Here is a 27,340-nt window from a genome sequence, read left to right as displayed (position 1 = left end):
TTCCGGGTTCGATCCCCGGCTCCGCCCGGCGCGTCCCCGCCGGACCCCCGGTCCCCTCCCCCGCCCTCCCCGAGACAGCGCCACTGCGCGGGCGTCCTACGGGGATCCCTTGCGGGGACGGTGTCCGCATCCGCTGGGTCGGTGCCGGAAGCGGTGCGGACCCGCCCGGTGCCGCCCCGCCCCGGCGCGCTCCCGCCGTTCCTCCCCGCGGGGACGAGCAGACCCGCCCGGCGCGGCTGGACTGTTCGGTAAGCAGCGGCACCGGCAGCGGGATCGTGAACGGAGGCGGTGAGGCTGGCGGCGCGCAGCACGGCTGGTCCGGTCCCGCTCCCGGTCCCGGTCCCGTCCCAGTGCTCCTACCCTCCCGGCGCCGCTCGTCCCAGTCGGTGCCGTCCCCGCTCCCCGCACGCTGCTCTCACCGAGCCCTCTCCACTCCACTACCTCCTCTCCCGCCCCGCCCGCAGCAGCTCCGGTCCCGCTCCCGGTCCCGGTCCCGGTCTCGTCCTGCCCCGCCCCGGCAACCCCAGGTCCCGGCGCGGCCGCGGCTCTGCTTTCCCCGGTTCCTCCCGGGGCCCCTGCCGCGCTGCGGGGATTCAGGGCGGCTGTGCCGTATCCCGGGACTCGGGCTCTCCCGGCACATACTCCGGGTGCCTTGGCTCCTTCGGCTGCAGGTGGAGCGATACCCAGCCCGGGCATCCCCGGCACCCCGGGACCCCTCCCGGACACCCCGGCACCCCCGGACCTCTCCCGGACACCCCGCCACCATCCCCCCGGCCGGCAGCGATGCTGCCCGGGACGCTGAACCCCAGCCCCTCCCCGCCGCCCCGGAGCTTCGTGCGGAACGGTCCCGGAGACTCCGACCCCGCTTTCGGGGTGCTGGATCCCGGCGAGAGCGGGAGCCGGGACCCCTCACCCATCCTCGTCCCTCTCTTGCAGCGAGGCCGCTCCATGCGCTTGCCCCGCGGCGCCTGAGCCCGGCAGCCCTCGGCAGGTGAGTGACGCGGGCTGGGGACCCGCTCTGTGTCCCTGTCACATGTCCGGAGCACCCCGCACCCCCCCGCTCCCCGCGAGCGGAGAGCTCCGAGGGGTCCCCAGGGCCAGGAAGGGCTCTGGGGTCATCCCGCCACCCTCCACCGTCCTGCTCCTCGGAACGCAGGCTCCGAGGGGCCCGGGGAGTCCCCCGGTGCCCGCTGAGAGCCGCCGGGTGCCAGGGCACTGCCCCTTGCGAAACCATCCGGGGTTGAGCAACGCCGGGCACGGCTCCAGCTCGGGGCTCTCCCACGGAGCGTGGGCTCCCGTGGCCCCGGAGCGCTCCCCAGGGAGGGGGCAGCAGGTTTGGGCTGGGAGAATGTTTTGGGGGCTGCGTTGCCTGTGGCTGCCTCTCGCCAGCTGCAGAGACCCTTTGCTCTTCGGTAGGGTGTCAGGATTTGGGATCGCTCCGCAGTGGAATTTTGTTGGCAGCTCCCAGTGCTGCGGGAAGGGCTCCGTGCCTGCCCCGTCCCCGCACGGAGGGGGCTCCATCTGGAACCTGCTGCCGAGCCCTTCGGGGTCGCTGCACCACTTCAAGCGGTTGCCAAAAAACCGGGATTTGATCGTTCTAACGATCCGCTGGCACCGGCGCCTGCGCCTCCCCGCCGGCAGCCCTTCCGCTGCCGGGGCTCGGGGAGCTCTGTACCTGCTTTGTCACCTGTGCTGGGCGGGCGGCGACGCTGCGGGAGATGGGGCTGCCGGAAGGGTCCAAAGGACGGCCTGGGGCACCTCCTGTGCCCCGGGCAGGGCTGAGGGTGACCCGGGTGCCACCCTGCCTGAGAGCGCCGTCCCAGCCGGCGGAAGGGAGGGGACCGTGGGAGCCGTGTCCCCGCGCTGTCCCCATTTCAGCCCCCACATCACAGCCTGTCATTAGACGGGACGGGGCGGCCGCAGGGCCGGGCTGGCTGCCCGAGGGCGCCGCGCTGGGGCATTCCAGGGGCATCAGGCCAAGGGGGTGGGCGCAGCCTTCCCCGAGGTGGGACCCTGCGCTTACCGAGGGGGTCGTGTCTCCTGTGTCCCCAAAGACGCCTGGGGCGGGAGTGAGGTCGCCGCGGGAGCCACGGCGGAGGACTTGGCAGCGCTTCACTGTTTGGATCCGGGCTGCTCCACGGAACAAAGGCTCGCGCTCCCGCCGCAGCTCCCGCGGGTTGTTTTCCTCCGGAGCCGGTATAAAACTGCGGGCAGCGCTCGGCAGCCCCGGGCACGGCGCCGCTGCCCGCGCTCCTGCTCCGGACCGGCCTCGCTCCTGCCGGGCCGGGGGTCCCGGTCCTTCCCGCCGGGCAGGACCCCGGCCGGGGGAGCTGCTGGAGCCTTGGCAGAGCGGCTCGGCGGGTGATGGGGTGAGTGGGGTCGAGCCTGTGCGGGGACCGGGGGTGGCACAGCGGGAGCGACACCTCCCCGGTGGACTCCGACAGCCGAGGGAGAGTGGGCGGCGTCCAGCCCTGCCGCAGGTGACAGAGAGGCTGTCCCTGTGGCCGGAGCAGCCCTCCACGATCCCATCCTGCAGGGACCAAGCTGTCAGTGCTGGTGCGGGTCCCCACAGGACTGTGCGGGCAGCTGTGCCTGTCCCCTCCTGCGGCTGGTATGGGGACAGTGGCAGGAGGCTCTTGCAGGTCTGGTGCTGCGTGGGGGGGTCCTGGCCTCTCTGGGGCGGCAGAGGGGTGGTGGAAGGTGCCCTGGCACATCGGTGACAGTGGCAATGACCGCGGTAGTGGCACCATGTGGGTGCAGAGCTGTGACTCATCTCCAGATCCGGTGATTTTGAGGTCGTGGGCAGGGGTGTGGGCAGGGGGGAGGTGAACATTTTTGGTGTTGGTTTCTGAAGTTTCAGCATGTGAAACTCTGTCGGGTGCAAGCCAGTGGTGTCTGGCCTGGCTCTGTCCCGTGGTGATGAGGAGCTGCAGGCTCCCAAGTGCTTCTGCTGGGTGGCATCTGGGGGCACATTGGGTGCCAGTGACACCCAGGGGTTTCCCAGAGCAGCCAGGTGAGATGGGGCAGGGAGCAAGGGGCTGCAGGGAGCTGGGGTCCTCCCATCTTTGGGAGTGGGCAGAGTGCTGGGGCACCCTTTGGGGCTCCTCCATTTGGGGGTTCAGGGAACTGGGGGTCTCCTGACTTCTCTGTTCCATGGACATATCTGCCCAGGCGATGGGCACAGCCTGAGCTGCGCTGGCTTCGCCCCTGCCATTCCTCCTGCCTGGCACATGCCGTGCTGGAGGGTGCTGCTAGCAGAGAGGCCAAGCAGACACGGAGTGCTGTTCCTTGTCACCAAGGGGGCAGCTGGTGCCACCACTAAGGCTGGGGAATGTGCTATGGGCATCACCATCAGCCTTGATGCCAATGTGGGCACAAGCATGGGTGGCACATGTGTGTGCACTGAGCCCATGTCAGGGATCTGCCAGGTGTCACGGTGGTGGCAGGAGATGTTCTGGCAGGAGTCGTGGTGCTACTGCTAGTGGGGCACTGGCATGGCAGAGTGGGCAGGAGAGCACTTGCTGCCCTGGGGGACCCCACCCCCAGTCTTGTCTCTTCTCATGGGGTCTTGGCTCTGTGCTATGGACGTGGTTGTCCTGGTGTGGATGTGTGACCTGGCTTCCCAGGACGTGGGTGCCTCAGTGTGCACGTGGTTGTCCTGGCTGTGATTATCCAGGATGTCCTGTTGTGGCTGCCCAGGATGTAATTGTCCCAGTACAGATGTGGTTGTCCCGGTACGGACAGGCTGTCGAGGACATAATTGTCCAGGTGTGGGCACGTATATCCTGCTGGGAATGCCAGCACCCTTGTCCCACTTCCCACTGTGCTCAGCCCGGTGCTGGCGATGCCAGAGGTGGGTCCCGGCACAGGCTGGGTCCAGGAGCTCTGGGCCCTCTGGGGCAGCCCCGAGGCAGTGTGGGGCCAGGGCCGAGCCCTCTAATCGCCTCAGCAGCTCAGGCAGGCCAGGGCCGGTCCCAGGAATGTGACTCCGGCGGCGCGGGAGTGGCCGTGGCAGCGGCGCTGAGCGCCCGTGGCAGCGACAGGTCATTCCCAGCGCAGCCAGGGCTGGCAGCCGCCCGGGAGCGCGGTCCTGCCCCGCTTATCGGGGCGGCCCGGCCTCGCACAAGAGGCCATTGTGCTGCGGGGCCGAGCGCGGGGCGCGGCTGGTGGCAGGGCCAGCACCGCCACCGGCAAGGTCCTGTCGCCGCCATGGCCTCGGGTGTGTCCTGACCCTTCTGCCCGGCAGGAGGGCGAGGTGGCGGCGCTGCAGCCGTGAGGTGACTGTGGGACTGTCCTGGGGTGTCTGCTCTGGACCCGTCCCCCCATCCCAGGGTGCCAGAGCGTCCTGGGAGTGGGGTTGGCCACAGGGCACCAATCAAGGCTTGTTCTGGCCCCTTTCCACAGGGCTGGCATGAGCCCTGAGCCGTTCCCGGCCACCACTCGTCCGTGACTCAGCGACTGCAATGGAAAGCAGAAGTGTCCCCCTGTGCCCCCCCATCCGTCCATCATTCTTTCCAGCGGGGTCATGCCCCTGGCTCCCGGGAGCCCCACGTTCCCAGTGTCACCATCCCGCCGGTCCCTGCTGTAGCACCTGGGGGCCAGGACCCCCTTTTTGGGTGTTTTGGTGAAAGCACGACGCTCCCGAGAACAATCCCAGTGTGTTCCCAAACTAATCCCGAGCTGCCCACGAGATTAAGCCCAAAAAGCTGCTTAGTGCCCACAGCGGCGACACCGTCCTGTGCACCCACAGAGGTGGTGGCCCAGCCCCGCGTTCCCCCCGTGGGAGGGTCCCATCCTGAATTTGGGGGGGGTTGAATGCTGGCGGCGGCTTGGCGGGCGCCCCAGGAGAGCGGCGTGGCAGGGCGGATAATCTGCCTGCTGGAATGTGGATGTGCTGGCTCCGGCCCCGGACGGGAGTGGGGATTAGGGAGAAGCCGGAGCAGGGTAGCACCGAATTTTGGGAATAGGTGGGATTCAGGGCTGTGGTGAGGCTCGGAGCCGCAGCCTCCGGATTCACTGAGGCGCAACTCCTCGAGCCTCACCACGGCCACCGTGCTGGCACCCCAGCGGTGACGGTGACGAGGACGGTGATGCCACCCATGTGAGACGCAGTCATCCGTCACCACCCTCCTCGGTCCCCCCCGTCACGTGGGCCACCTCCCGTGGCAATAAACCCGGCACGCTGGTGCCAGAGGGGTCAGCGCGGGGCCCGGGGAGCTGCCAAGGGGCAAACGTGGGTGGAAGCTGGGTCGGGCTGGGGAAATGGGGAGAGGGGTGTGGGCTTTCGGGAGGGTCGGGAGCTGCTGTGCCCCCCGAATCTGGCACCCTGCCTGCACCCCGCAGGGTTGGGTGCCTGCCCGGGGTCCCGCTGCCCCGACTCCGCTCCCCTCCCGGCGTTTGTCTTGGCCACAGCTCTCCCATTCCAGCCGGTGGCCAAGACAAACCAGCCCGGAGCCAGCGCAGCCCGAGGAGGGGCAGCCCCGGCCCCCGCCTGCGGCACGGCTCGGGGGCACCCCCTGATCGCCCTGTGTGCCCCCAGGTTATGCTGCCCCGAGAGCGTCCCCTGAGCCCCCGCGAGAAGGAAAAGGGCTAAGCCGGCCGTGCAGGGGGCCGTGCCAGCGCCATGACCCACTCCCAGGTGTCTTCCGAGCTTCACCACATTGTCTCCTCGGCCTTCCAGAGCGTAAGTGCCACCGCGGGGCGGGCCTAGCCTGGGGGGGATGAGAGGCTGCAGCCTCGGACGGTGCCTGGAGGGGTGACGGGTGTCACGGCACGGCCCCTGCCGCCGTGGTGCACCGGGAGGATGCCCGACTGCGGGGCTGTGGGGTGCTGGCAGTGCCCATTGCACCTACCCCAGCCCCTCACTGAGGTGTGGGGCAGGGCTGTGGGGTGCTGGCAGTGCTGTGCGGCACCTGCCCTATTGCTCAGCCCCCGGGGCAGGCCAGGCCAGCTGTGCCAGGGTGGCGGGCGCCCTTGGGGCCGGCACGGTGCCAGCGCCGCCGGTGGCACGGCCGTAGCGGTGCCCGCTGTGCCAGCGCTGCTCTGGCGACGGTTCCCGGCCGAGTTAATGATTGAGCCCCGTGTCACCCCGCGGCCGCCCGGTGCTGTTGGCGAGCCCTGCCGCCCACACGTGACCGGGGATGGGACTGGCCCCATCCTAATGGAGTTCCTCCGGGGCTCCTGGGTAAGCTGCGGCCTAGGGGGGCTCTGGGGTCTCTCTCTGCGCTGCCAAACCAGGGCACCGTGCCCACCTGTGCCACGGTGATGCCAGGTGCCCGACAAAAGTCGGGTGGGTGCTGCTGGGGTGCAGGACAGAGTCCGGCAGGTTTGGGGACATGGGGCCATGGCCAAAGGGGCTCGGGGGGTCTGGGTGATCAAAGGGGGCACGGGATGGTGGGAGGAATGTGGCAGGAATGGGGGATGCAGGTGCAGGATGTGGTCTGATGCCACCGCTGCCATCACGTGGCAGCCTCTGTGTGCCAGGGTGTGATGGGGTGGCGTGGGCCATCAAATGGGTCACCCCCTGCATCACCCTCTGGATAACCCCCCTGGGGGGCCCAGAGGTCACCGTGCAGTGAGGACGGGTATGGGGCACCTGTGCCCAAACCAGATACTTGGGCTGGGGTTCATGTGGGGTGGCCATGGCACAGCCCTGGACCCGCAAGTGCTTCTGGGGTGCCCAATTGGGGTGCTGGGAGCTCCCCCCGGCTGCCCGGGGGTGTCCCTGCAGGCAGACCCTGGTGCCTGGGGTGCCCCTGTACCCCCTTTATCCCCCACTCCGGGGGTCCTGGGATCACTGTGTAGGGCCGTGGTGGGGGGCTCGGCTGTGCAGCCCCCGCAGGGGCTGAAGGATGCAAGGCTGGGGGGGATTTACCGGGGGTCCGTGCAGCCCCGGGGGATGGGAGCTTGGCCGTGGGGTCCCTGCCCTCCAGGTGCAGCCCGGGGAGCCGGTGGTTCGGGGGCCGGGGCTCGGCGGGAGGGGCTGGTGCGTCCCGGGTGTTGGTGCGTCCCGAGGGGCCGGAGTTGGCGGGGGGATCGGCGCATCCCGAGTGGGCCCGCTGCATCCTCTGGGGCCCGCTGCATCCCGGGGAGAGTCGGTGCATTAAGGGGGGTGGGGGGGGGCGGTCGCTCCGGGGCCGCTGCCGGTGCCGCGGTGCCGCCGGTGCCCTCTGCGTTCGCCGTCACCTTGAGACGGGCGCGAGGCGGCTCCGTCAATATTTGGCAAGGCCGGGACGGAGCCGCCGCCCCCCCGGTTCCCTCCCCCGCCCCCCCCCCCCCGCTCTCCCCCCACCCCCCGGCCCCATCCCCGGCCGGTCCCGCCGCTCCGATAAAGCGCTGCGGGAGCTGCGGAGGGAGCGGCTCCGCCATGACTCAGGTAGGACCGGCCGGGGACGCGCCCCCCGCAGCCCCCGCAGCCCCTCCCGCACTCCCCCAGCAAGCCCCTGCAACCGCCAGCCCCGCATCCTCCGCATCCACCCCAGCTCCGTATCCCCCGTGTCCCCTCAAGCCCCGGTCCCGCGTTACCCCCACAACCCCCCCCCCGCACCCTCCACATCCCTCTGCGCCCCCAGCCCCGCATCCCCTCCCGCCCCCAGCCCCGCCCCCTGCCCCCGCAGCCCCTCCCCCCGAGCCCACCCTTGCCCCCGGCACCCCCCGGCTGGGGCAGCGGCGGCCCGGGGCGGGGGGCACAGAGCTGGGGACTCTGCGGGTCAGGGGATGGGACAGCACTCGGGGAGGGGGGGGAGCACCGGGGCACCACACTGGGGTGGGGGGGGGCACGGCACGGGGGCACAGCACTGGGGGTGCTGGGGCTGTCCAGGGGCACAGCACTGGGGGTGCTGGGGCTGTCCAGGGGCACAGCACTGGGGGTGCTGGGACTGTCCAGGGGCACAGCACTGGGGGTGCTGGGGCTGTCCAGGGGCACCGCACTGGGGGTGCTGGGGCTGTCCAGGGGCACAGCACTGGGGGTGCTGGGGCTGTCCAGGGGCACCGCACTGGGGGTGCTGGGGCTGTCCAGGGGCACAGCACTGGGGGTGCTGGGGCTGTCCAGGGGCACCGCACTGGGGGTGCTGGGACTGTCCAGGGGCACAGCACTGGGGGTGCTGGGACTGTCCAGGGGCACAGCACTGGGGGTGCTGGGGCTGTCCAGGGGCACAGCACTGGGGGTGCTGGGGCTGTCCAGGGGCACAGCACTGGGGGTGCTGGGACTGTCCAGGGGCACAGCACTGGGGATGCTGGGGCTGTCCAGGGGCACTGCACTGGGGGTGCTGGGACTGTCCAGGGGCACAGCACTGGGGGTGCTGGGGCTGTCCAGGGGCACTGCACTGGGGATGCTGGGGCTGTCCAGGGGCACAGCACTGGGGGTGCTGGGACTGTCCAGGGGCACAGCACTGGGGGTGCTGGGGCTGTCCAGGGGCACTGCACTGGGGGTGCTGGGTCCCACGCAGAGGAGAGCAGGGCAGGGGATACCCGAGGCACAGCCCAGGGCCTGGAGCTGGGCTGCTGTGGCACGTGGAGGTGACACTAGCTCACAGCGCGGGGGTGCGTGGGGTGCGAATGATGCAGGGGTGCCCAGCCCTGTCCGGGGTAGCCATCTCGCGGGGCTGTGCGGCCGGGGCGCGCTGGGGTCGGTGGCGCGGCGGGTGGCGGTGCCAGCGCTGCCGTGTGCCCGCTCATCCCTGCCGCCGGCCCACAGCCCGAGCAGGAGGCGCTGGGCGCCGGCTCACCTGCCTTCGCGGAGGAGGAGGAGGAGAAGGACCTGAACAAGGCCCTGGGCGTGGAGCGCTTCGAGGAGATCCTGAACGACGCTCACCCCCGCAACGCCGAGGAGGCCGGGCGCAGCTACGGCGAGGAGGACTTCGAGTGTGAGCGGGGCCAAGGGCGGGCACGGAGCAGGGAACGGGCAGGGAGCGGACAGAGGGAAAGCAGGGAGTGGGAAGCTGGCAGGAAGTGGGAAGGGAACACAGCACCAACTCCCGATCCCCCCAGACCACCGCCAGTCGTCCCACCACATCCACCACCCGCTCTCCACGCACCTGCCCTCTGACGCCCGCCGCAAGAAGGGGATCTCGAAAAAGGGCAAAAAGAAGGCCCGGCGTGCCTCTGTCCCCGGAGAGACCCCCACCATCGAGGAGGCTGAGGAGGATGAGGATGACGCGTGCGACACGGAGACGGAGCGGTCTGCGGAGGAGCTGCGGCAGCCCGGGCCGGCCGAGGCAGTGCAGGTGAGGCAGGGCTGGGGTGGGGGCAGCGCTGTGCCCCCCTGGCTCAGCGTGCCTGGGCACAGCTGGGCACCAGCAGAGCTGGGGCCGGTGCTGCCATGGCCGGGGAGACACGGCTCCCCAGCAGCCGGCTCACCCGCTGCCCCCCCAGTTCTTCTTGCAGGAGGATGAGGCGACCGACCGCCAGGCAGAGGAGCCAGCGCCCCCCGCGTCCCTGCCCGGCTCCTCCCCTGAGCCCCGAGGGGGCACGGCCCCGAAGGAAGCCCAGGCCAGCAGGTGAGCTGGTTTGGGCCATAGGGGTCTCTTGGGGAGCAGGCAGCATCCTCTGGCTGCCCCGTGGCAGGACTGGGGTGCAGAGGGGGGCTCAGCACTGAGCTGGGCTCCTGCCTTGCAGCCCTGATGCAGAGCAGGGGGCTCTGGGGGAGGGCGCAGCTGCCGAGGCCGGGTCCCCGGGCCGCCCTGCGCCAAAGTCGCAGCCGGGGCACCGCAGCTACAACCTGCACGAGCGGCGTTGCATCGGCAGCATGACGGCTGCAGAGCAGGACCGCTACCAGAAGATGCCGACGGACGAGTCAGAGGCACAGACGCTGGCCTCGGCTGACCTGGACTACATGAAGAGTGAGTGGGGGCTGTGCCCCTGGGGCTGCCCTGGTGGTCACTCTGTGTCGAGCGAGTGGGCTGGGACAGTGGAGCGGGGCTGGGGATGGTGGGTTTGGGATGGTGGGGCTGGCAGTGCCAGGTTGCCTTGGGGCTGCAGCCAGGCTGGGCTCGGCGCAGGCACTGACCCTGCTCCCAGTGGTAGGCACAGCCACAGGGGACCCATCCCTGGTGCGGGTGCTGGGCCGAGTCCCTTTGGAATGTAGCCAGAAGCTGGAGCCAGGGCAGCTGGAGCCAGTGACAGCAGTAGCAGTGGTGGTTGCTCTCCTGGGCACTCAGCAGCCCCAGGGATTCACAGCCCAGGACTCTCAGGGTGGCGGGTGATGCTTTTGTTGTGGAGCTCCCAGGGGAGCGCAGTCAGGGCAGAGTCCATGTGCCAGTGGCCATGGGTGGGCCTTGGCACATAGGGAGCAGGTGACCCCAGTGCCAGGAGCCGCCTCGATTGGTGGCATTGCTGGCGGTGACCAAGTGAGCCCCCCAAAGCTGCAGCTCTTGCCCCCAGCAGTGGGATGATGGCTCTGCCCTGAGCTATCCCAGGCAGGATACATCCCACAGCTCCACGGCCACCCATGCCAGGGCTCAGTGTCCCCTGTGCTGGGCTCTGAGATGTAGGGCCCCACATCTGAGGGCTCAGTGTCCCCTGTGCTGGGCTCTGAGATGCAGGGCCCCACATCTGAGGGCTCAGTGTCCCCTGTGCTGGGCTCTGAGATGCAGACCGGGCACCCCCCATTGCTGACCCCCTCAGGTCACCGCTTCGAGGACGTGCCAGGCGTGCGCCGGCACCTGGTGCGGAAGAGTGCCAAGGCACAGGTGGTGCACGTCAGCAAGGACCACAAGGAGCCCAGCACGCGGCAGCGCAAGCAGGACCGGCAGCCCCATGAGGTGCGGGGTCCTGGGCAGGGCACAGGCAGGGACGGGCCCTGGGGTGCTGGTACTGACCCAGCTGTGCTGCAGGTGTTTGTGGAGCTGAACGAGCTGGTGGTGGACAAGAACCAGGAGCTGCAGTGGAAGGAGACGGCGCGCTGGATCAAGTTTGAGGAGGACGTGGAGGAGGAGACAGACCGCTGGGGCAAGCCACACGTGGCCTCCCTCTCTTTCCGCAGCCTCCTGGAGCTCCGCAAGACCCTGGCCCACGGTAGGGAGGAGGGGACCACCCTGTGGGACCGTGCTGAGGTGGGGTCCTGTCCCTGCTGGCCTCAGCACCCCCTCTGTTGTCCAGGGGCCGTGCTCCTGGACCTGGACCAAAAGACGCTGCCGGGGGTGGCTCACCAGGTGGTGGAGCAGATGGTCATCACGGACCAGATCCGGGCTGAGGACCGTGCCAACGTGCTGCGGGCGCTGCTGCTCAAGCACAGGTGTGCATGGGGGGCATGGACGCAGCCCCTTGCCCCTGGGCTATGCTCCTTGAGCTGTGGGGCTGATGCTATCCCTGGGATCCCGGCAATGGCTGTGCTACTGGGCCACCACGGACAGCCCTGGCCCTGTCCCGCAGCCACCCAAGCGACGAGAAGGAGTTCTCCTTCCCACGGAACATCTCGGCGGGCAGCCTGGGCTCCCTGCTCGTGCACCACCACAGCACCAACCACGTGGCTGAGGGCAGCGAGCCGGCCGTCACCGAGCCCCTCATCGCTGGCCACGCCGGAGAGCACGATACACGCATTGACGTGGAGCGGGAGGTGGGTGACACAGCCCCCCAGCCCTGCCCGTGCCATGGGGGAGGGCCCTGACTCCTGTCCCCCACTCTGTCACCACAGAGGGAGGTCCTCACTCCCACACCCCCGGCCGGCATCACTCGCTCCAAGTCGAAACACGAGCTGAAGCTGCTGGAGAAGATCCCGGACAACGCTGAGGCCACAGTGGTGCTCGTGGGTATGGAGGGGTGGGCAGGCCAGGGGTGTGGGCCCCGCACGCCAGGCACCCTGGTGACCCCTGTGTCCCTTGTGCCCCCCAGGCTGTGTGGAGTTCCTGGACCAGCCCACCATGGCCTTTGTGCGGCTGCAGGAGGCCGTGGAGCTGGATGCGGTGCTGGAGGTGCCCGTCCCTGTGCGGTTCCTCTTCGTGCTGCTGGGCCCCAGCAGCACCCACATGGACTATCACGAGATTGGGCGCTCCATCTCCACCCTCATGTCCGACAAGGTTCCTGCCCTGGGGCACGGGGCTCCTGCTGAGCGGGGGGCTCAGGCTGTGCCCGGCTGAGGGGTTTGGAGCTGTACCAGGATGGGGGTTCAGGGCTCTGCTGGGGCGGGGGCTTGAGACTGTGCTGGGCTGGGAGCTCAGGGTTTTTGTGCCAGGGCTGGGGGCTCAGGGTCATGCTGGGACTATGGTCTTGAGACACCACTGGACTGGGGGTTTGGGGCTGTAATGGGGCAGGCAGCTCAGGACTCAGGTGGGATGGGATGGAGGGCTCAGATTATGCCAATGCTGGGGTCTCAGAAGTATGCCAGGATGAGGGCTTGGAGTCCTGTTGGGGCTAGGGAGCTTGGGGCCTGCCAGGATGCCAGTTAGCCTTGCCGTGTTGGGGTGGGGGCCAGGGCTCTGCCAGGGCTGGGGGCTCAGGGCCATGCCAGGACCAGGGCCATGTTGAGGCTGTGGGCTCAGGGCTGCGTGGTACCGGGTTCAGGAGCCACAGAGCTGTGGTGTGGGCATTGACCCTGCCATGGCCCCCCAGCAATTCCATGAGGCTGCCTACCTGGCTGACGACCGTCACGACCTTCTGAATGCCATCAATGAGTTCCTGGACTGCAGCGTGGTGCTGCCGCCCTCCGAGGTGCAGGGCGAGGAGCTGCTGCGCAGCGTCGCCCACTTCCAGCGCGAGATGCTGAAGAAGAGGATGGAGCAGGAGCGGAGGCTGCTGCTGGAGCCCAAGTCCCCTGAGGAGAAAGGTGCCAGGGCCAGGGGTTGGGCCAGGGCAGGGTTTGGGGTGTCCCAGCTGTTGGGGTCTCACTGTCTGTCTGTCTGTGCATCCTCTTGCCCCCAGCTCTGCTGAAGCTGAAGGTGGTGGAGGACGAGGCCGAGGAGGACGACGACCCCCTGAGGCGCACAGGCCGCCCCTTCGGGGGGCTGATCCGGGACGTGCGGCGGAGGTACCCCCACTACCTGAGCGACTTCCGCGACGCGCTGGACCCCCAGTGCATTGCTGCCGTCATCTTCATCTACTTCGCTGCGCTGTCGCCCGCCATCACCTTCGGGGGGCTGCTGGGTGAGTGTGGGTCTGGTGCAGCTGCAGGGGTGGTGCAGCTGCGGGGGGCTGCTGGGTGAGTGCGGGGGTGGTGCAGCTGCAGGGGTGGTGCAGCTGCGGGGGGCTGCTGGGTGGGTGCAGGGGTGGTGCAGCTGCAGGGGGCTGCAGCGGTGCTGGTGCTGCCCACTGTGTGTGCTGCGGGGCAGGCCTTGACCAAGGGCCCATCCTGATGGTGTGCCTGAGCCTGTGCTGCCACAGGGGAGAAGACGCAGGACCTGATCGGGGTGTCGGAGCTGATCATCTCCACGTCGCTGCAGGGTGTCCTCTTCTGCCTGCTGGGTGCTCAGCCCTTGCTTGTCATTGGCTTCTCGGGGCCGCTGCTTGTCTTTGAGGAAGCCTTCTTCACGGTGAGCTGCGGGGGTCTGCCCTGGGGGCTGGGGAGACACCCCCACCCCAGCCCCACTGCCTGGGGCAGATATCCCCACAGCCCTCCTGCCAGGGCTCTGCCCCACTGCCCAAGGCTCTGTCCAGCCCTGTGGCTATCCTGACACCCGTCTGTCCATCCGTCTGCACGGCTGGGCAGTTCTGCACATCCAATGAGCTGGAGTACCTGGTGGGGCGTGTCTGGATCGGCTTTTGGCTCATCCTCATCGTGCTGGTCATGGTGGCCTTTGAGGGCAGCTTCCTGGTGCGTTTTGTCTCCCGCTTCACCCAGGAGATCTTTGCCTTTCTCATCTCCCTCATCTTCATCTATGAGACCTTTTCCAAGCTGGCCAAGGTGAGCTGTGGAGGTGAGCCAGGGGGGCTGAGGCAGGGCCAGGCAGGATGGGGCTGAACATCCTATCCTCCTGCTCCAGATCTTCCAAGAGCACCCACTGCACGGCTGCCTGAGCGCCAACACCTCGGCTGAGGCCTGGGGCAACGGCACCGCGGCCATGGCCAACACCACAGCCCTGGCCACCAGCCCGGCTCCTCGCAGTGTCACCAAGGTCACGGGGCAGCCCAACACGGCGCTGCTCTCACTCGTGCTCATGGCTGGCACCTTCTTCATCGCCTTCTTCTTGCGCAAGTTCAAGAACAGCCGCTTCTTCCCCGGACGGGTGCGTGGGGACAGCCGTGGGGCGGGGGGCTGGGCTGAGCCCAGGGTCCGTGGGGCTGGGCTGAGCCTGGGGGCCATGGGGCTGGGGTGAGACCAGGGGGGCTGGGACGAACCCAGGGGGGCTGGGGTGAACCAGGAGGGCTGTGGCCAGGCTGGCACTGGTGTTCCCCCAGATCCGGAGGCTCATTGGGGACTTTGGGGTGCCCATCGCCATCCTGGTGATGGTGCTGGTGGACTACAGCATCCAGGACACCTACACACAGGTGAGCAGCCACCCATCCACTGCCTGGACAGCACGCCTAATGCCACACCCTCCTAGGGACGCCTGTGCCCCATCCCACTGTCCTGACTGCGGGCCAGCAGCTCCATCTGCTCCCAGCAGGGCTGCACCTGCTCAGTGCCAGCATCTGACCTCTGAGTCTGGCTTCTGGGGGTCCCAGTGCCTCCATGGCCTCCTCACTCTATGGGGCACAGCCGGTGCTCTCTCAGCATTTGTCTCCCCCTCCCCCTGCAGAAGCTGAGTGTGCCCAGTGGGTTCTCGGTAACAGCCCCAGACAAGCGGGGTTGGGTGATCAATCCCTTGGGTGTGCAGAGTGCCTTCCCCGTGTGGATGATGGTGGCCAGCGGCCTCCCCGCCATCCTCGTCTTCATCCTCATCTTCATGGAGACCCAGATCACCACGTGAGTGCACTGGGGGCGGGCTGGGGGCATTGGTGGGGCAGGGGGAGCCCGTGCTGTGCCAACTGTCTGCCCTGGTTCCAGGCTGATCATCAGCAAGAAGGAGCGGATGCTGCAGAAGGGCTCTGGGTTCCACCTCGACCTCCTGCTCATCGTGGCCATGGGTGGCTTCTTCGCGCTCTTTGGGCTGCCCTGGCTCGCCGCAGCCACTGTGCGCTCTGTCACCCATGCCAACGCCCTCACCGTCATGAGCAAGGCTGTGGCCCCTGGGGACAAGCCCAAGATCCAGGAGGTTAAGGAGCAGCGGGTCACTGGGCTGCTGGTGGCTGTACTGGTCGGTAGGTCTGGCCCTTGGGTCCTGGGGGGACTGCAGTGCAGTGGACAGGGGGCCTGGGGAGCTGTGGGGGGGCTCTAGTGGGGAGGGGGCAGCGTGGGGAATGGAGATGGGGCACCCTGAGCCCCAGCCAAATTGGTGTGGCCATCCTGTCCCCAGTGGACACAGGGACCCTCCCCGTGGGAGCGGGTTAAGTGGGCAGGGGGAGGTGGGGCTGGAGGGCTGTGCTGAGCCCCCTCCCCAGGCTGACACTGCTATGGCCCAGGGCTGTCCATTGTCATCGGGGACCTGCTGCGGCAGATCCCACTGGCCGTGCTCTTCGGCATCTTCCTCTACATGGGCGTCACCTCCCTCAATGGCATCCAGTTCTACGAGCGCCTGCAGCTGCTGCTGATGCCCCCCAAGCACCACCCTGATGTCACCTATGTCAAAAAGGTGGGGAGGGGGCCTGGGGAGGATCCTTGGGGCAGGACCCTTGTCTGGGACAGCAGCCAGGCTGGGGTACCCTTGCCTGGGAGCACTGCAGGGCAGGCTGTGGCAGAGCCTGGTTTAGGGAGCACAGGAGGACAGAGTGGGGACTCGGGGGCCCGTGTCTGGGGGTGTGGGTGCCCCGGCCAAGCTGTGCCCGCAGTCGGGGGGGATACAGTGCCCCAGCTCTGACACCCCTCTGTGCCCAGGTGCGCACGCTGCGCATGCACCTGTTCACCGGGCTGCAGCTGGCCTGCCTGGCCGTGCTCTGGGCCGTCATGTCCACTGTGGCCTCCCTCGCCTTCCCCTTCATCCTCATCCTCACGGTGCCGCTCCGCATGTGCCTACTCAGCCGCATCTTCACCGACCGGGAAATGAAGTGTGTAAGTAGAGGCGTCTCTTGTCCCCACGGGGAGGTGGGGGGCTCCGGTGGGCGGTGGGCTCCTGGCGGCTACCGGGGGACCCTGGCCACCCCTCAGCCGCCGTGTCCCGCAGCTGGATGCAGCCGAGGCCGAGCCCATCCTGGACGAGCGGGAAGGTGTGGACGAGTACAACGAGATGCCGATGCCGGTGTGAGGGCGCCGGCGGCTCACGGCTGGCGGAGGGCGCCGGGCGCGGCTGGAGCCCCGCGCGGGGCCGGGGCAGCGGCTGTGGGGCCGTGCCCGCGGGACGGGGCCCTGCGCCCCCCAGGCCCTCGGGGGGCACTGCCAAAGAGACGCCGGCCCCAGGCTCAGCCCCGCGGCTCAGCCCCTCGAACCCCTGCTGCCCGTGCCGCGGGACAGAACCCCCCCGGGACAGGGCTCCCCGGGACAGGGCCCTCCCGTGACAGAACCCCCCGGGACAGGAACCCTCCCGCCGGGACAGAACCCCCCGTGACAGAACCCCCCCGGGACAGGGCCCTCCCGGGACAGGGCTCCCCGGGACAGGAACCCCCCCGCCGGGACAGGGCTCCCCGGGACAGGAACCCCACCCGGGACAGGAACCCTCCCCGGGACAGGGCCCTCCCGCCGGGACAGGGCCCCCTGGCCCCTCAGCAGTCCCTCGGCTCCCGCCCCACCCTCAGGCGTCGGCCGAAGCCCCCGGGGTTTATGGAACAGGCAAATCAAAGGCAATACACAGCTTTATTCCGAGCACGGCGCTCTGGGGGACACCCCTGCCAAGGGTGGCCAGCTCTGAGCAGTCCCTGGGGGGCTACCAGGCTGGGGCCCCCCGCTGCCTTCAACTAATAAAGAGACCGGACTTTGCACACTTTTCACCAGTTTTATTGGAAAGTTCCCCCTTCCCTGACACCCCCCTCCTCCAGACCCAGGCCCTGGGAACAGCCCCATGTGCACACCCGCTCCCGGCCCTGTGCACGATCCACCGCATCCCCCGGAGGGGCCAGGCCCAGTGCCCTGCCCAGCAGCCGTGCTGGGGACACAGGGACAGCCCCCGGTGCCCAGCTGGGCCCAGCAGCCGTGCTGGGGACACAGGGACAGCCCCCAGTGCCCAGCCGGGCCAAGCAGCCGTGCTGGGGACACAGGGACAGCCCCCAGTGCCCAGCCGGGCCAAGCAGCCGTGCTGGGGACACAGGGACAGCCCCCGGTGCCCAGCCGGGCCCAGCAGCCGTGCTAGGGACACAGGGACAGCCCCCAGTGCCCAGCCGGGCCCAGCAGCCGTGCTGGGGACACAGGGACAGCCCCCGGTGCCCAGCCGGGCCCAGCAGCCGTGCTGGGGACACAGGGACAGCCCCCAGTGCCCAGCCGGGCCAAGCAGCCGTGCTGGGGACACAGGGACAGCCCCCGGTGCCCAGGCCAGACCCAACAGCAGCAACAGACCAGGCTGAAGTGGCAGAGCCGGGGCAGGGGGGCTATGAGGGACCTTCCCCAGTAACTCCCCCCACCCCCCAGCACCCCCAAGTCACACCCCGGCCCCCCATAACGGCAATAAATAATCTCACACTCCCCCTGCCCCACAGCAGGAGCAGTGCCCACAGCCTGGCCCCACAGCCTGGCTCCCCAAGATGGGGAGCATCTCCATATCCCCCTGACCCCCCGGGATGGGGGGCAGCTCCGTATCCCCCTGCACAGGGGAAGGGGCTGGCAGCACCCACCTGGCCCCCCACACCCCCCGGATCCGTTCCTCAAAAGCGCAGCTCCCTCAGCTTCTGCCGCAGGTAGTGCTTGGCCTCCTCGATGCCACTCACCTTCTCCAGCTCCGTATAGGGCAGCTGTGAGGGGACAGGGACCATGTTAGAGTGGTGACAGCATGGCCCCACACATATCCCCAGTACCTTCAGCCCCTCACCCCACTCAGCCTTCTGTGGAGGTGGGAGGAAGAACCAGGACACAGATCCCTCACTGGAGGAGGAGGGCATGGACACAAGTGTGGACAATGGCACGGGAAGTGCAGACAGTGCCCAGCTCCAGAGGCTCGTCCAGCCTGAGCTCAGCCCTGGACAGGTGCTGCAGGTACACGGAGGGAGGAAACTCAAGCCTCACCCCACCCTCGAGCCCCTGCCAGCACTCTCCATGAAAGGTGACAGGGGACTGGGGGGCTGCAAACCCTGTGGGTTCAACAGCCCTGAGAGCACCAGCACTCACAGAGCAGGACTGAGGGACCCATGCTCCAGCCACTGGCAGCACAGGGGAGGAATAAAGGTTTCAAGGCGTGGAGCCTCTCAACCCACAGGTGAGAGCTGGGGGTGTTCACCTGGAAAAAGAAGGCTCTGGGGAGACCCTTTAGAGCTCCCTCCAGGGCCTAAAGGGGCTCCAAGAGAGTTGGAGAGGGACTTGGGTCAAGAGCCTGGAGGGACAAAACAATGGGGAATGGCTTCCCACTGCCAGAGGGCAGGGCTGGAGGGGATACTGGGAAGGAATTCCTGGCTGGGAGGGTGAGGACGCCCTGGCACAGGGTGCCTAGAGCTGTGTCTGCCCCTGGAAGTGTCCCAGACCAGGTTGGACACTGAGGCTTGGAACAGCCTGGGATAACTGAAGGTGCTCTTGCCCATGGCAGGGGCTGGCACTGGATGGGCTTTAAGGTCCCTTCAGCTGGGTCTCTGCTGTGCCTTCTGCAGCAGTGACACAGCCCTGGCCAGCCCAGCCCAGCCCAAACACCAGCTCAAGGGAGAGCTGGCCCTGCTCCCAGCCCAGCTACACAGCTGGGCAGCTCCCAGGTGATTCCTCATCAGTCACAGGACTCTGGAGCTCGGCACAAACACGGGGCTCTGGGCTGCTGAGCTCTAGGACGATGAGGGAGCTGCAGCTGGCACAGCCTGCCGGCGGCAGAGAGTGAAACTGTTTGGGAATGGCTGTGGGATGGCACCGTGGAGGTACTGCTGCAATCCTGGTCCTCTCTGCAGTGCAAGAGTGAACAGGACAGAGGGCTCACTTCCAGTGCCATTCTCCTCACAAAGACTCATCCTCAGGCTAAAACCACCCACAGAGAAGCATGTGGGAGCTGCACATCCTAAACCAACACCTGGTGTTTGCCAAAGGAGCTGCACACCTGAGGGCTCTCCCAGTCCCAGCACTTGGCAGGGAACAGCTGGGGCTGGAACAGGGCAGGCAGCGCTCTGGCACAGAAGGTGAACCACCCTCCCACATGCCCCCTTGGCACATGGGATCACAGGTCACCACACGCAGGCCCATGTGTGTTCCCTCCACCTGATTCCACCCTGAGGCCCCATACCCGATGCTGCCCCTATGGCTGTGTCTGCCAGCCTGGGCTGAACATCCTCTCCTTCCCCTCACTCAGGTTCGGTCTTAGCTCACAGGACAGACTATCCCTTGTCTCTGCTTTCCATCAGGGCTGGTGTCACCCACCAGCTGCATGGAAAAAGTCCTGCATGGGGTGGGGGAGGGCAAGGAGACATGAGGGTGAGTCATCCCTGCTTCCTCTCACAGGGACAGGAGTGTTTACACTGGGGATGCCAGGTCTGGGCCCATCCTTCCAGGGGGATGCCAGCTCTGAGCCAATCACCCCGTGTCCCCTGGCCCCGAGGAGGAGGGGGCAGCCCCCTTACCTGCACCAGACAGTATCCCAGCAGCCGCAGGTGCCGGTCCCGCATGGCCCGGGAGCCCACCAGGATATCGGAGTTCTGGCAGTAGTGCCACTTGTCATTGACCGACAGCACCACCCTGCACAGGGGACAGCAGGGAGTGCAGCATCACCCCACGCCATAGTACCACCCCACCCATGGGCCCTGCGCTGCAGCACCGCGGCAGCTGAAGAGCAGCACCCAGCTGAGCCCAGACCCTGCTGGTGGCAGGGACAGCTGTATGCAGCACCCAGTGCAGTGGGGACATGGGTCTGTGGGTGCCCCATGGCTTCGGGCAGGAAGGGGCCAGGGCTGAGTGTCTCAGCAAGCAGGAGCCAGGGCAGTGCCAGGGTGGCTGTCCTGCTGGAAGGGACCGGGGACACACCCAGGATGTGGCCCTGCGCGTACCTCTGGATCTCCTCGGCTCCCTGCGGCCCCTCACCCGAACCCCGCTTGGGGCTGGGCCGGCACGGTGAGGGCGGGGGGCCGGCGTCCTCGCTGGCTGGGGGGCTCCGCTCCTCAGGCTGCTCCTGGGCCTGCTCCCCCTGGAAGCAGCCGTGCTCTTGACCAGGGCAGCCGGTGGCCTCCTCCTCCTCCTCCAGGATTTTGCCGATGGGGAACTGGAAGAGCGAGGCGGTGGAGGTGCGGGGGGAGCAGTCGGGGGTGCTGGGCGGCGGCGCCGAGAGGCACTCGGAGGGGCTGCTGAGCGTGGAGCTGCCCGGGCTGGCCAGGGACGGCTCCTTGCTCAGCCCGCAGTAATAGTCCGAGGGTGGCTGGAAGCAGGGCCCCCCTGGGGCCGGGCAGAGCGCCGGCAGGAACCGCCCAGCCCGGCCACTCTCCCGGGGGCCTGGGGGGCTGCTGGGCGTCTCTGCAGCAAACGGGGCAAAGTCCTGCAAATCTGAGGTGAGGGCGAGGACGCTGGACCGCAGGGACATGGTGACGGGGGATGTGGCTGGGGGTGCCCTGGAAGCTGCTGGAACACGTGAGAGAGGCAGCACTGTGCCTGAGCGGTTGATCCACAGCAGGAAGTCTGTGCGAGAGAGAACAGGGATCAGCTACTGATGGGACACAGCTCGGGAACTCTGTGCCCCAGCTGGGACTCTAAACCAGCAGAGACACAGGGGAACCGCCCTTCTGCAGTTGGAGGGCTCAGGGAGCTTTGTCCCAAAGGCAGTGCAACAGGGAAGGCAGTGACAAAGCAGCCAGAGCTCATTCTGCCCCAGATGACCCCACCACCCCCAGCCCCCCAGTGCCACCTGGCAGCCCACAGCCTACGGGATTACCTGTGCAGTACCCAGGAGGCAGCACCTCGTCCTGCCGGTAGCATTCCTCCCCCACCAGCTGTCGCAGAGCCTCAGCCACCAGCCCCTTGTAGCTGCAAGGAGGGGACAATCAGGGGGGCACTGCAAGGGCTGGCATGTCCCCCCAGCACTGTTGGTGCTGAGTACATCGACATGGAGATGGGAACCCCCAGGAGTGGGATGCACAGGCCTTGAGTTTTGGGCTCTGCTATTGGGAGTCAAGAGGGGATGGGCTCCAGTTCCTTTTGCAGGAAAGCTCCTCACAGTACTGGGACACCAAAAGCCCCCAAAAGGGCTGCCCAGCCCTGGCACCACTGCCCAGAGCAGGGGGGAGTGTCCATCTCTGAGCCACATGGATGTGGCACTTGGGGACAGGTCAGTGGTGGCCTTAGCAGTGCTGGGGGACAGGTGGGCTCACGGGCTAGGTGACCCAGCATTGTTATGACATCTTCATCCAGATATGCAGTCCCTTCATGCAAGCACCCTTCCTGCTCCTCTGCCCAGGTCCTGCTGGGGAAATGGGATGTGCAGGATGCATTTCTGTCATCTGATTTTTTGCTCTCTCATTGTCAATCTGAAAGCCTTCACCTGCATGCCAGTCTCCTGATCTCCTGCTTCCAGCAGGTGGTATCCCCCGAAAAGCTTGGGGTGTAGTGAGGCTGGCGTGGCAGAGAGAGAATGCCTTGGGAAGGGAGTCTCTGCACCCAGCTTCTGCCCCCCGCTATTGGTATCTCTGGCTGGACTTGGAGGTCTTTCCAAACCCGCTGTCCTCATATGAATATCACCTCTTCTCCACTGAGGTCTCCGAGGCTTTCCCAACCCAAACAATTCTGCAATTCTAAATGATTCTGTGATTCTAGAGCGCCACCCCACAGGCTTTGGAGCTGCCATAGGGGCTTTCATCCTGGCACCCTGTGGGATCCTGCCAGAACAGGTGACAGGCCCCTGACCCCCACAGCAAGGCACAGCAGGGGTGCTCCCCCTCGCCCCCTCACCTGTACTTTCTGTTGGCCTCGTCGGCGGTCAGGGCGTGCTCGAACATGAGGACGCGGTAGCGCGGGTCCAGGCGGGGGCCGCTGTACTCGCGGAACTCCAGCTCCACGGCCGCGTCCAGCAGCGACAGGTACCGGCGCACGATCAGCGCGTAGGGGCTGCCTGCGGGGCGGCACGCATGGAGCCCTCTGCCACGGGCACCCCTGCCCAGCCCTGCTGCAGGGACTGCCCCTGCCCAGCTGAGGCTCTGCCAGCTGGGAGCACCCTGGCAACAGCCGCACGTACTCATGACATTGGTGATGAAGCCTGGGGAGAAGACCTGGTGCAGGACACTCTGTGGGAAGTGGCTGAGCTGGAACATGGACATGAGGATGTTGACGGTGGCCAGTGGGGAGCTGCCGGCCTTCTGCTCCAAGATGGCCTCCAGCTTGGGGAAGAGCTCGCCGTGGTTGGAGGGGCGGTAGTTCATCCGGCTGAAGGGAAACACCAACTTCTGGATCACCTGTGGCAAGAGAGGCGTGTGAACTCAGGCTGGGACAAGGGACAGGTCGGGGCTACTTGCCCACTGCCAGGAAAAGAAGGATGCTCAGAACCCGCCAGGACTGGAGCACGGCCCCTGGTCCCCTGGAATGACCCTTCACAATGGAGAAGGGCTGTGGCTCCACTGCCCAAGTGTGCCCACAGACAGAGGGGAGAGCTCACCTTGCTGTCGAGCTGCTCGCCGCGCTTCAGCAGGAAGTTGGCGATGGTGTCAAGCAGCCGCGGCTCACGCAGCCGGTGCCGTGCCACGTACTTGGCGATGAGGGCCATGGTGTAGGGGGTCAGGTTCTCTGCCTTCCGGGGCAGCCACTCTGCGAGCCAACACAGCAGGGAGACCGTCACAGGGGTCAGCTCTGTCCCCAGCCCAGGTCCTCTGCAGCCACCATAGCCCAGGCAGGTAGGAGAACAGGACTGGACAGGAGGGCCAGTCCCAAAAACCTCAAAAACCAGGCAGCTCCTAAAACCCTCAGGTATGGGTCAGGTGAGAGGCTGAGACAGATTCCTGTCATACACAGCCAGAAGGCACAGATGGAGCACAGCTGGTATGTGCACAGGTGGGGCCTTCTACAAAACCCCACCAAACTCCACTGTGCCCAGCCTGGAGGCACTGTGGGAAAACAGCCCCTGAAGGAATGGGGAGCTCCTGGTCCCTCCCAGGCCCTAGAGGAATGGGGGGCATCCAGCCTGCCAAAGGGCTGGGCTGTCAGTGACAAGGGTGGCCATGACACAGGGCTCCTTCTGCTCCACTTCTGGGGCTCAGCAGGGGCCCAGCTGAGGCTGCACCACCCAAACACATCCAGGGCCAGGGAAAGCATCTGAGAGGCTGCCCCCAGCCCGGTCAGAGGCCTCCATGTCCCCTGCCTGACCAGAGCCCTGCACCCCCAATGCGGGCAGCAACGCTGGACGCCCCCAGGCACCCCTCACCTGCCATGCTGCGAATGAAGCGCTCCTGCCGGTTCTCGTAGAAGAGCTGGGAGCTGAAGATGGCCTCCAGGGCCTTGTTGTTGGCCTCTTGGGCACACAGGGCCAGCATCTCGTCCAGCAGCGCCAGCTCATGCTCCCTCATGGCGCTCACCTGGCCCAGCGTGTGCCGCACTAGGCGCAGGATCTTGCGGTTGTTGATGAGCTGCTGGTCGGAGGCCGCGTGGCCCTGCAGCGCCTGCGCCCGCAGCCGGTAGTAGGAGAGCAGCAGGAACAGGGTCTGGGGGTGCCGCTCCTTCTCCAGGTGCCGCTCCAGGCTGCTGAGGCACGACTCGACCAGAGGGTGCGGGCTGGAGGGGTGCAGGCGCATCACGCTGCTGAACACCATCGACACGTCCTTCTGGTTGAAGCGGCCCAGGCGGCTGCGGGACTCGTCCTCCAGCACCCGCACGAGCGGGGACTCCCCGGGCAGCCCTGCGGGAGGACAGGCGCAGGCACGGCTCAGACCCTGGCATGGCTCAGATCCACAGCACAACCGCCTCAGAGCTCGGGCAGGAGGCCACTGCCGTGACTGGATGGATGTGCTGGGTCAGTGCCCAAACCGAGAAGGGGAAGGGATGGCAAGGCAAAGCACCGGCAGAACATCAGAGTATCCGCACCATGGGAAACACTGCGGGGAGCTGTGGGTCATTCCCACCCATCCCACTGGAATGGGAGCACTGCAGCTCACCCGCAGGAGCAAGGTTCATTTCCTAAGTCTCAAACATCTCAAAGACAAGTAATTCATAGAATCCCAAATTCTCAGACTGGTTTGGGTTGGACGGAACCTTAAATCCCATCCAGTTCCACACCTCTGTCACAAGCAGGAACACTTCCACTAGACCAGGTTGCTTCAACCTGGCATGGAGCACTTCCAGGGACTCTGGGCACTCAAAAAACTTACCTCAAAAACTTAATAAAAAAAAGTTGTGGTTGGAAAACAACCGTGCCATTCCATGTGACCAAACTAAACCCTGTTTGTTCCGGCAGGGACTAATCCTTTGGCTTTTTTGACCTTCTCCTGTTTCTCAGCTCAGCTTTAGCTTGCGCGACCTGGCTCCCAGGGAAACACTTCCCTGCAGCTCAGGACACGTTATCCAGGCCTGGGTACAGGCTCAGTGCCTTGGCTGTCAGGAGGGATCTCCTCAGCAGAGGCAAAGAGCACTGGGGGGCCTGGAGTTCCACATCACCCCAGGATTTGGGCGGGCACAGGGCAGTGCAGGGCCAGTCACTGCGGGTTATCGTTAATCAGAACTCAGCTGGGGGAATGAGCAGAACTGGTCTGAGCAGCTGCTTTGTTCTGTGAAAAGGCCTCAAAAGAAAGCTGGAGTTTGTGTTAATGAGGGACAAGGGGGCAGAACAAAGTGGGGGTACAGCAGAGCCGTGGGGGCCCAGCATGGGGAGCCTGGTGAGGGCAGGCAGCCGTGGCTCAGTGTCAACAAACACCCGGCACCGCCAGCCCGGGACGGCGGGCAGGGCTGGCCCCCCCCAGCCAGGCAGGGCTCGAGTTACTGCCTCAACCACAGAGCCCTGGCCCAGCAAGGCTGCGGGAAACGGGAACAAGAATGGGATGGGGGGAGCCACGGGCAGGAGGGCAGGCACCCGCCAGATCGTGGAATCCTGGAATTGTTTGGGTTGGAAGGGACTTTAAAGATCATCCAGTTACAACCTCCTGCCATGACCAGGGACACCTTCCACTAGACCAGGCTGCTCCAAGCCACATCCAAACTGGCCTTGAACACTTCTAGGGATGGGGCAGCAACAGCTTCTCTGAGCAACTTGTGCCAGGGCCTCCCAACCCTCCCAGGGAATATCCCATCTAACCCTGCCCTCTGGCCGTGAGAAACCATTCCCCCTTGTCCTGTCCCTCCAGGCCCTTGCCCAAAGTCCCTCTCCAGCTCTCAGAGCATCTCTGTGGCCTCCTCTGGGCTTGCTCCATGTCCGTCTGCTGTTGGGCTTCAGAGCTGGAAGCAGCACTGCAGGTAGAGCCTCACCTAAGTAGGACAGAAGGGAAGATTCCCCCTCCTGCCCTGCTGTCCACTCCTCTTTGGATGCAGACCCCATCCCCTGTGGACTCTATTTCGCAGCAGGAGAACTTGCAGGGTCACACCAGCCCACAGATGGAGGAGTCTCTGGGATGCAGCCTTCCCTGGGACACAGCCCCTCAGGATGCAGCCTCCCCAGCTCAGCAGCACCCCAAGGAAGCTGCACAGGAGCCCAAATACCTCAACCCTCTCTCACGCACACCAACACCCAAGGGACTGCACTCCAAGAGTGCAGCCAAACCCATGGTGTCCCCCATCGGTGCTCAAGTGTCTCCTGGTTTTCAGGGCTTGGAACTCAAGTTGGAGATAGACATGGCCCAGGAGTGGCTGACACACATCCTGCCAAGCAGGGCTGCCCAGCACCAACCTCCTGGTCAGCTGGGAACACTCAGCCCTCCTGCCCCGGAGGAGCAGAGCATCCCTGCTGAGCTGAACCGCCTGCCCAGAGCCCCCAGCGGTCACAGCTCTGTCTGCCCCAAACCCAGCAGTGCAGCAACGCCCAGGAGCCCGGGCTGGCCCCGTGGCAGTGCCATGCTCCCCACCCTGCATGACGCCAGGGAGGCTCACCCAGCGCAGCCGCCGCGTACAGGCAGTTGACGATGCTGAAGTTGTCGAACTTGGCGCAGCCGCTGACGATGGCCTGGCAGAGCACGTGGAACTCGGGCTGCTCCAGCACCTGCCCCGCGGGCCCACGGCCGTCCCCGGCCCCCGCGGGCGGCCCTGGCTGCTGCTGCAGGAGCTGCCCCAGCTTGTGCAGCGCTATGGGGTAGTGACTGGCCGACACCTTGCCCGGGTTCTGCGTGACCCAGCGCAGCACCTCGCCCACGCTGCGCGAGCGCTCGATCAGCCGCTTCATGGTGAAGAAGGTGTCGTAGCTCATCTTCTCGTGGATGAAGTTCCAGCTCTTCCTCTTGCCATGGGCCCGGCCCCGGCCGCCGTCCGGGTGCACGGTGGGCAGCAGCCCATGGCCGTAGGGGTCCAGGGGCAGCAGCAGCCGCGGCCTGGCCTTGCCGGCGCAGCAGCAGGCGGGGAACATCGCGGCACCGCGGCGCTCACGGGCAGCCGGGCCCCGCGGGCCCGCCCGGGTCAGAGCGCGGAGCCATGGGCACAGCAGCGGGCACAGCATGGCGGGGGCGGCGCGGTGCGGGGGGCTCCGCGGCTCCGGAGGACCCTGCGGGACAGAGCGGCGGGGGCGTGACGGGAGGACTTGCGGGACGGCCGGGGCCGGCGGGGGGCACGGGCGGCCGCGAGCACTACCCCCACCCACCGGGATCCCCGCCCCCGCGACTCACCGGCTCCGGGCCCGCCGCCGTGTCCAGGCCCGCGTCGCGCCCGGCCCCGTAGTGCCGGGACCTCCCGCCCGCCCGCCCGGCGTCCACCGCCCCACAGCGCCCGCCCCTCTCCCGGGCATACCCCGACCTCCACCGGCACCGGGCCGGCACCGTGCCCGCCCCGGTCCCCCCGGCGGGATTCCCTGCCCACCCATCCGGCACGGCCGTACATGGCGCTGGCGGCCGCTCGCTCCCGCCGCCGCCGCCGCCGCTCAGCGCCGCCGGGACACGGACACGGCCCGGGAACGCAGCCCCACCGCCATCTTCCTGCGGCCCCGCCCCGCGCGCGGCACTTCCGGGGCGGGGCCGGCGCGCGGTCCATGCAAATCAGCGCCGCGCCTCCGCCAAGGAGGGAGAGCGCCGCTGAGAGAGGGGCGGTGCCTCCAGCGCAGGCGCGCTAAGGCCCTGCGGAGCGCGTGGCGGGAGGAGCCGGGCCCCGCCCCTCCCGGAGCTCCGCCCCCAGCCCGGTTCCCGGTCACACCGGGTGCCGTCACCTCCCCCGACCTGCGGCGCAGTA

At 67.2% G+C, this 27,340-nt stretch overlaps 2 protein-coding genes across 5 annotated transcripts; one reads left to right on the top strand and one right to left on the bottom strand.

The window, feature by feature from the left end:
* The first annotated feature begins 164 nt into the window (after positions 1-164).
* SLC4A2 (solute carrier family 4 member 2) lies at positions 165-16,881 on the top strand. 4 transcript variants are annotated; one of them, XM_050970908.1, is made up of 24 exons: positions 165-248; positions 937-991; positions 5,540-5,683; positions 8,696-8,864; positions 8,989-9,224; positions 9,373-9,497; positions 9,616-9,839; positions 10,624-10,760; positions 10,833-11,013; positions 11,098-11,233; positions 11,371-11,554; positions 11,633-11,747; positions 11,830-12,014; positions 12,547-12,760; positions 12,856-13,077; positions 13,315-13,463; positions 13,640-13,834; positions 13,914-14,156; positions 14,329-14,418; positions 14,670-14,836; positions 14,918-15,171; positions 15,433-15,602; positions 15,845-16,018; positions 16,131-16,881. In XM_050970908.1, exons 3-24 carry the CDS (start codon positions 5,624-5,626, stop codon positions 16,209-16,211), a joined length of 3,711 nt encoding a protein of 1,236 aa, XP_050826865.1. In that variant the 5' UTR covers positions 165-248; positions 937-991; positions 5,540-5,623; the 3' UTR covers positions 16,212-16,881. The 4 variants fall into 4 exon arrangements, with proteins under 4 accessions (XP_050826865.1, XP_050826867.1, XP_050826866.1 ...); XM_050970909.1 differs by having other exon boundaries at positions 239-288; XM_050970910.1 differs by lacking the exon at positions 937-991 and having other exon boundaries at positions 230-248.
* On the bottom strand, positions 16,882-27,124 carry FASTK (Fas activated serine/threonine kinase). The gene is made up of 10 exons (XM_050970916.1): positions 26,994-27,124; positions 26,060-26,663; positions 23,412-23,882; positions 22,650-22,798; positions 22,233-22,449; positions 21,950-22,109; positions 20,937-21,028; positions 20,062-20,683; positions 19,639-19,753; positions 16,882-17,844 (listed from the first exon to the last, which is right to left on the bottom strand). The coding sequence occupies exons 2-10, from the start codon at positions 26,616-26,618 to the stop codon at positions 17,758-17,760; spliced, it is 2,472 nt and encodes an 823-aa protein (XP_050826873.1). The 5' UTR covers positions 26,619-26,663; positions 26,994-27,124; the 3' UTR covers positions 16,882-17,757.
* Positions 27,125-27,340: the final 216 nt, after the last annotated feature.

This window comes from Serinus canaria, chromosome 2 (assembly GCF_022539315.1).
Source record: "Serinus canaria isolate serCan28SL12 chromosome 2, serCan2020, whole genome shotgun sequence".
NCBI lineage: Eukaryota > Metazoa > Chordata > Aves > Passeriformes > Fringillidae > Serinus > Serinus canaria.
Note: the sequence above shows the minus strand (reverse complement) of the source record. Positions and strands in the feature narration are given on the sequence as shown.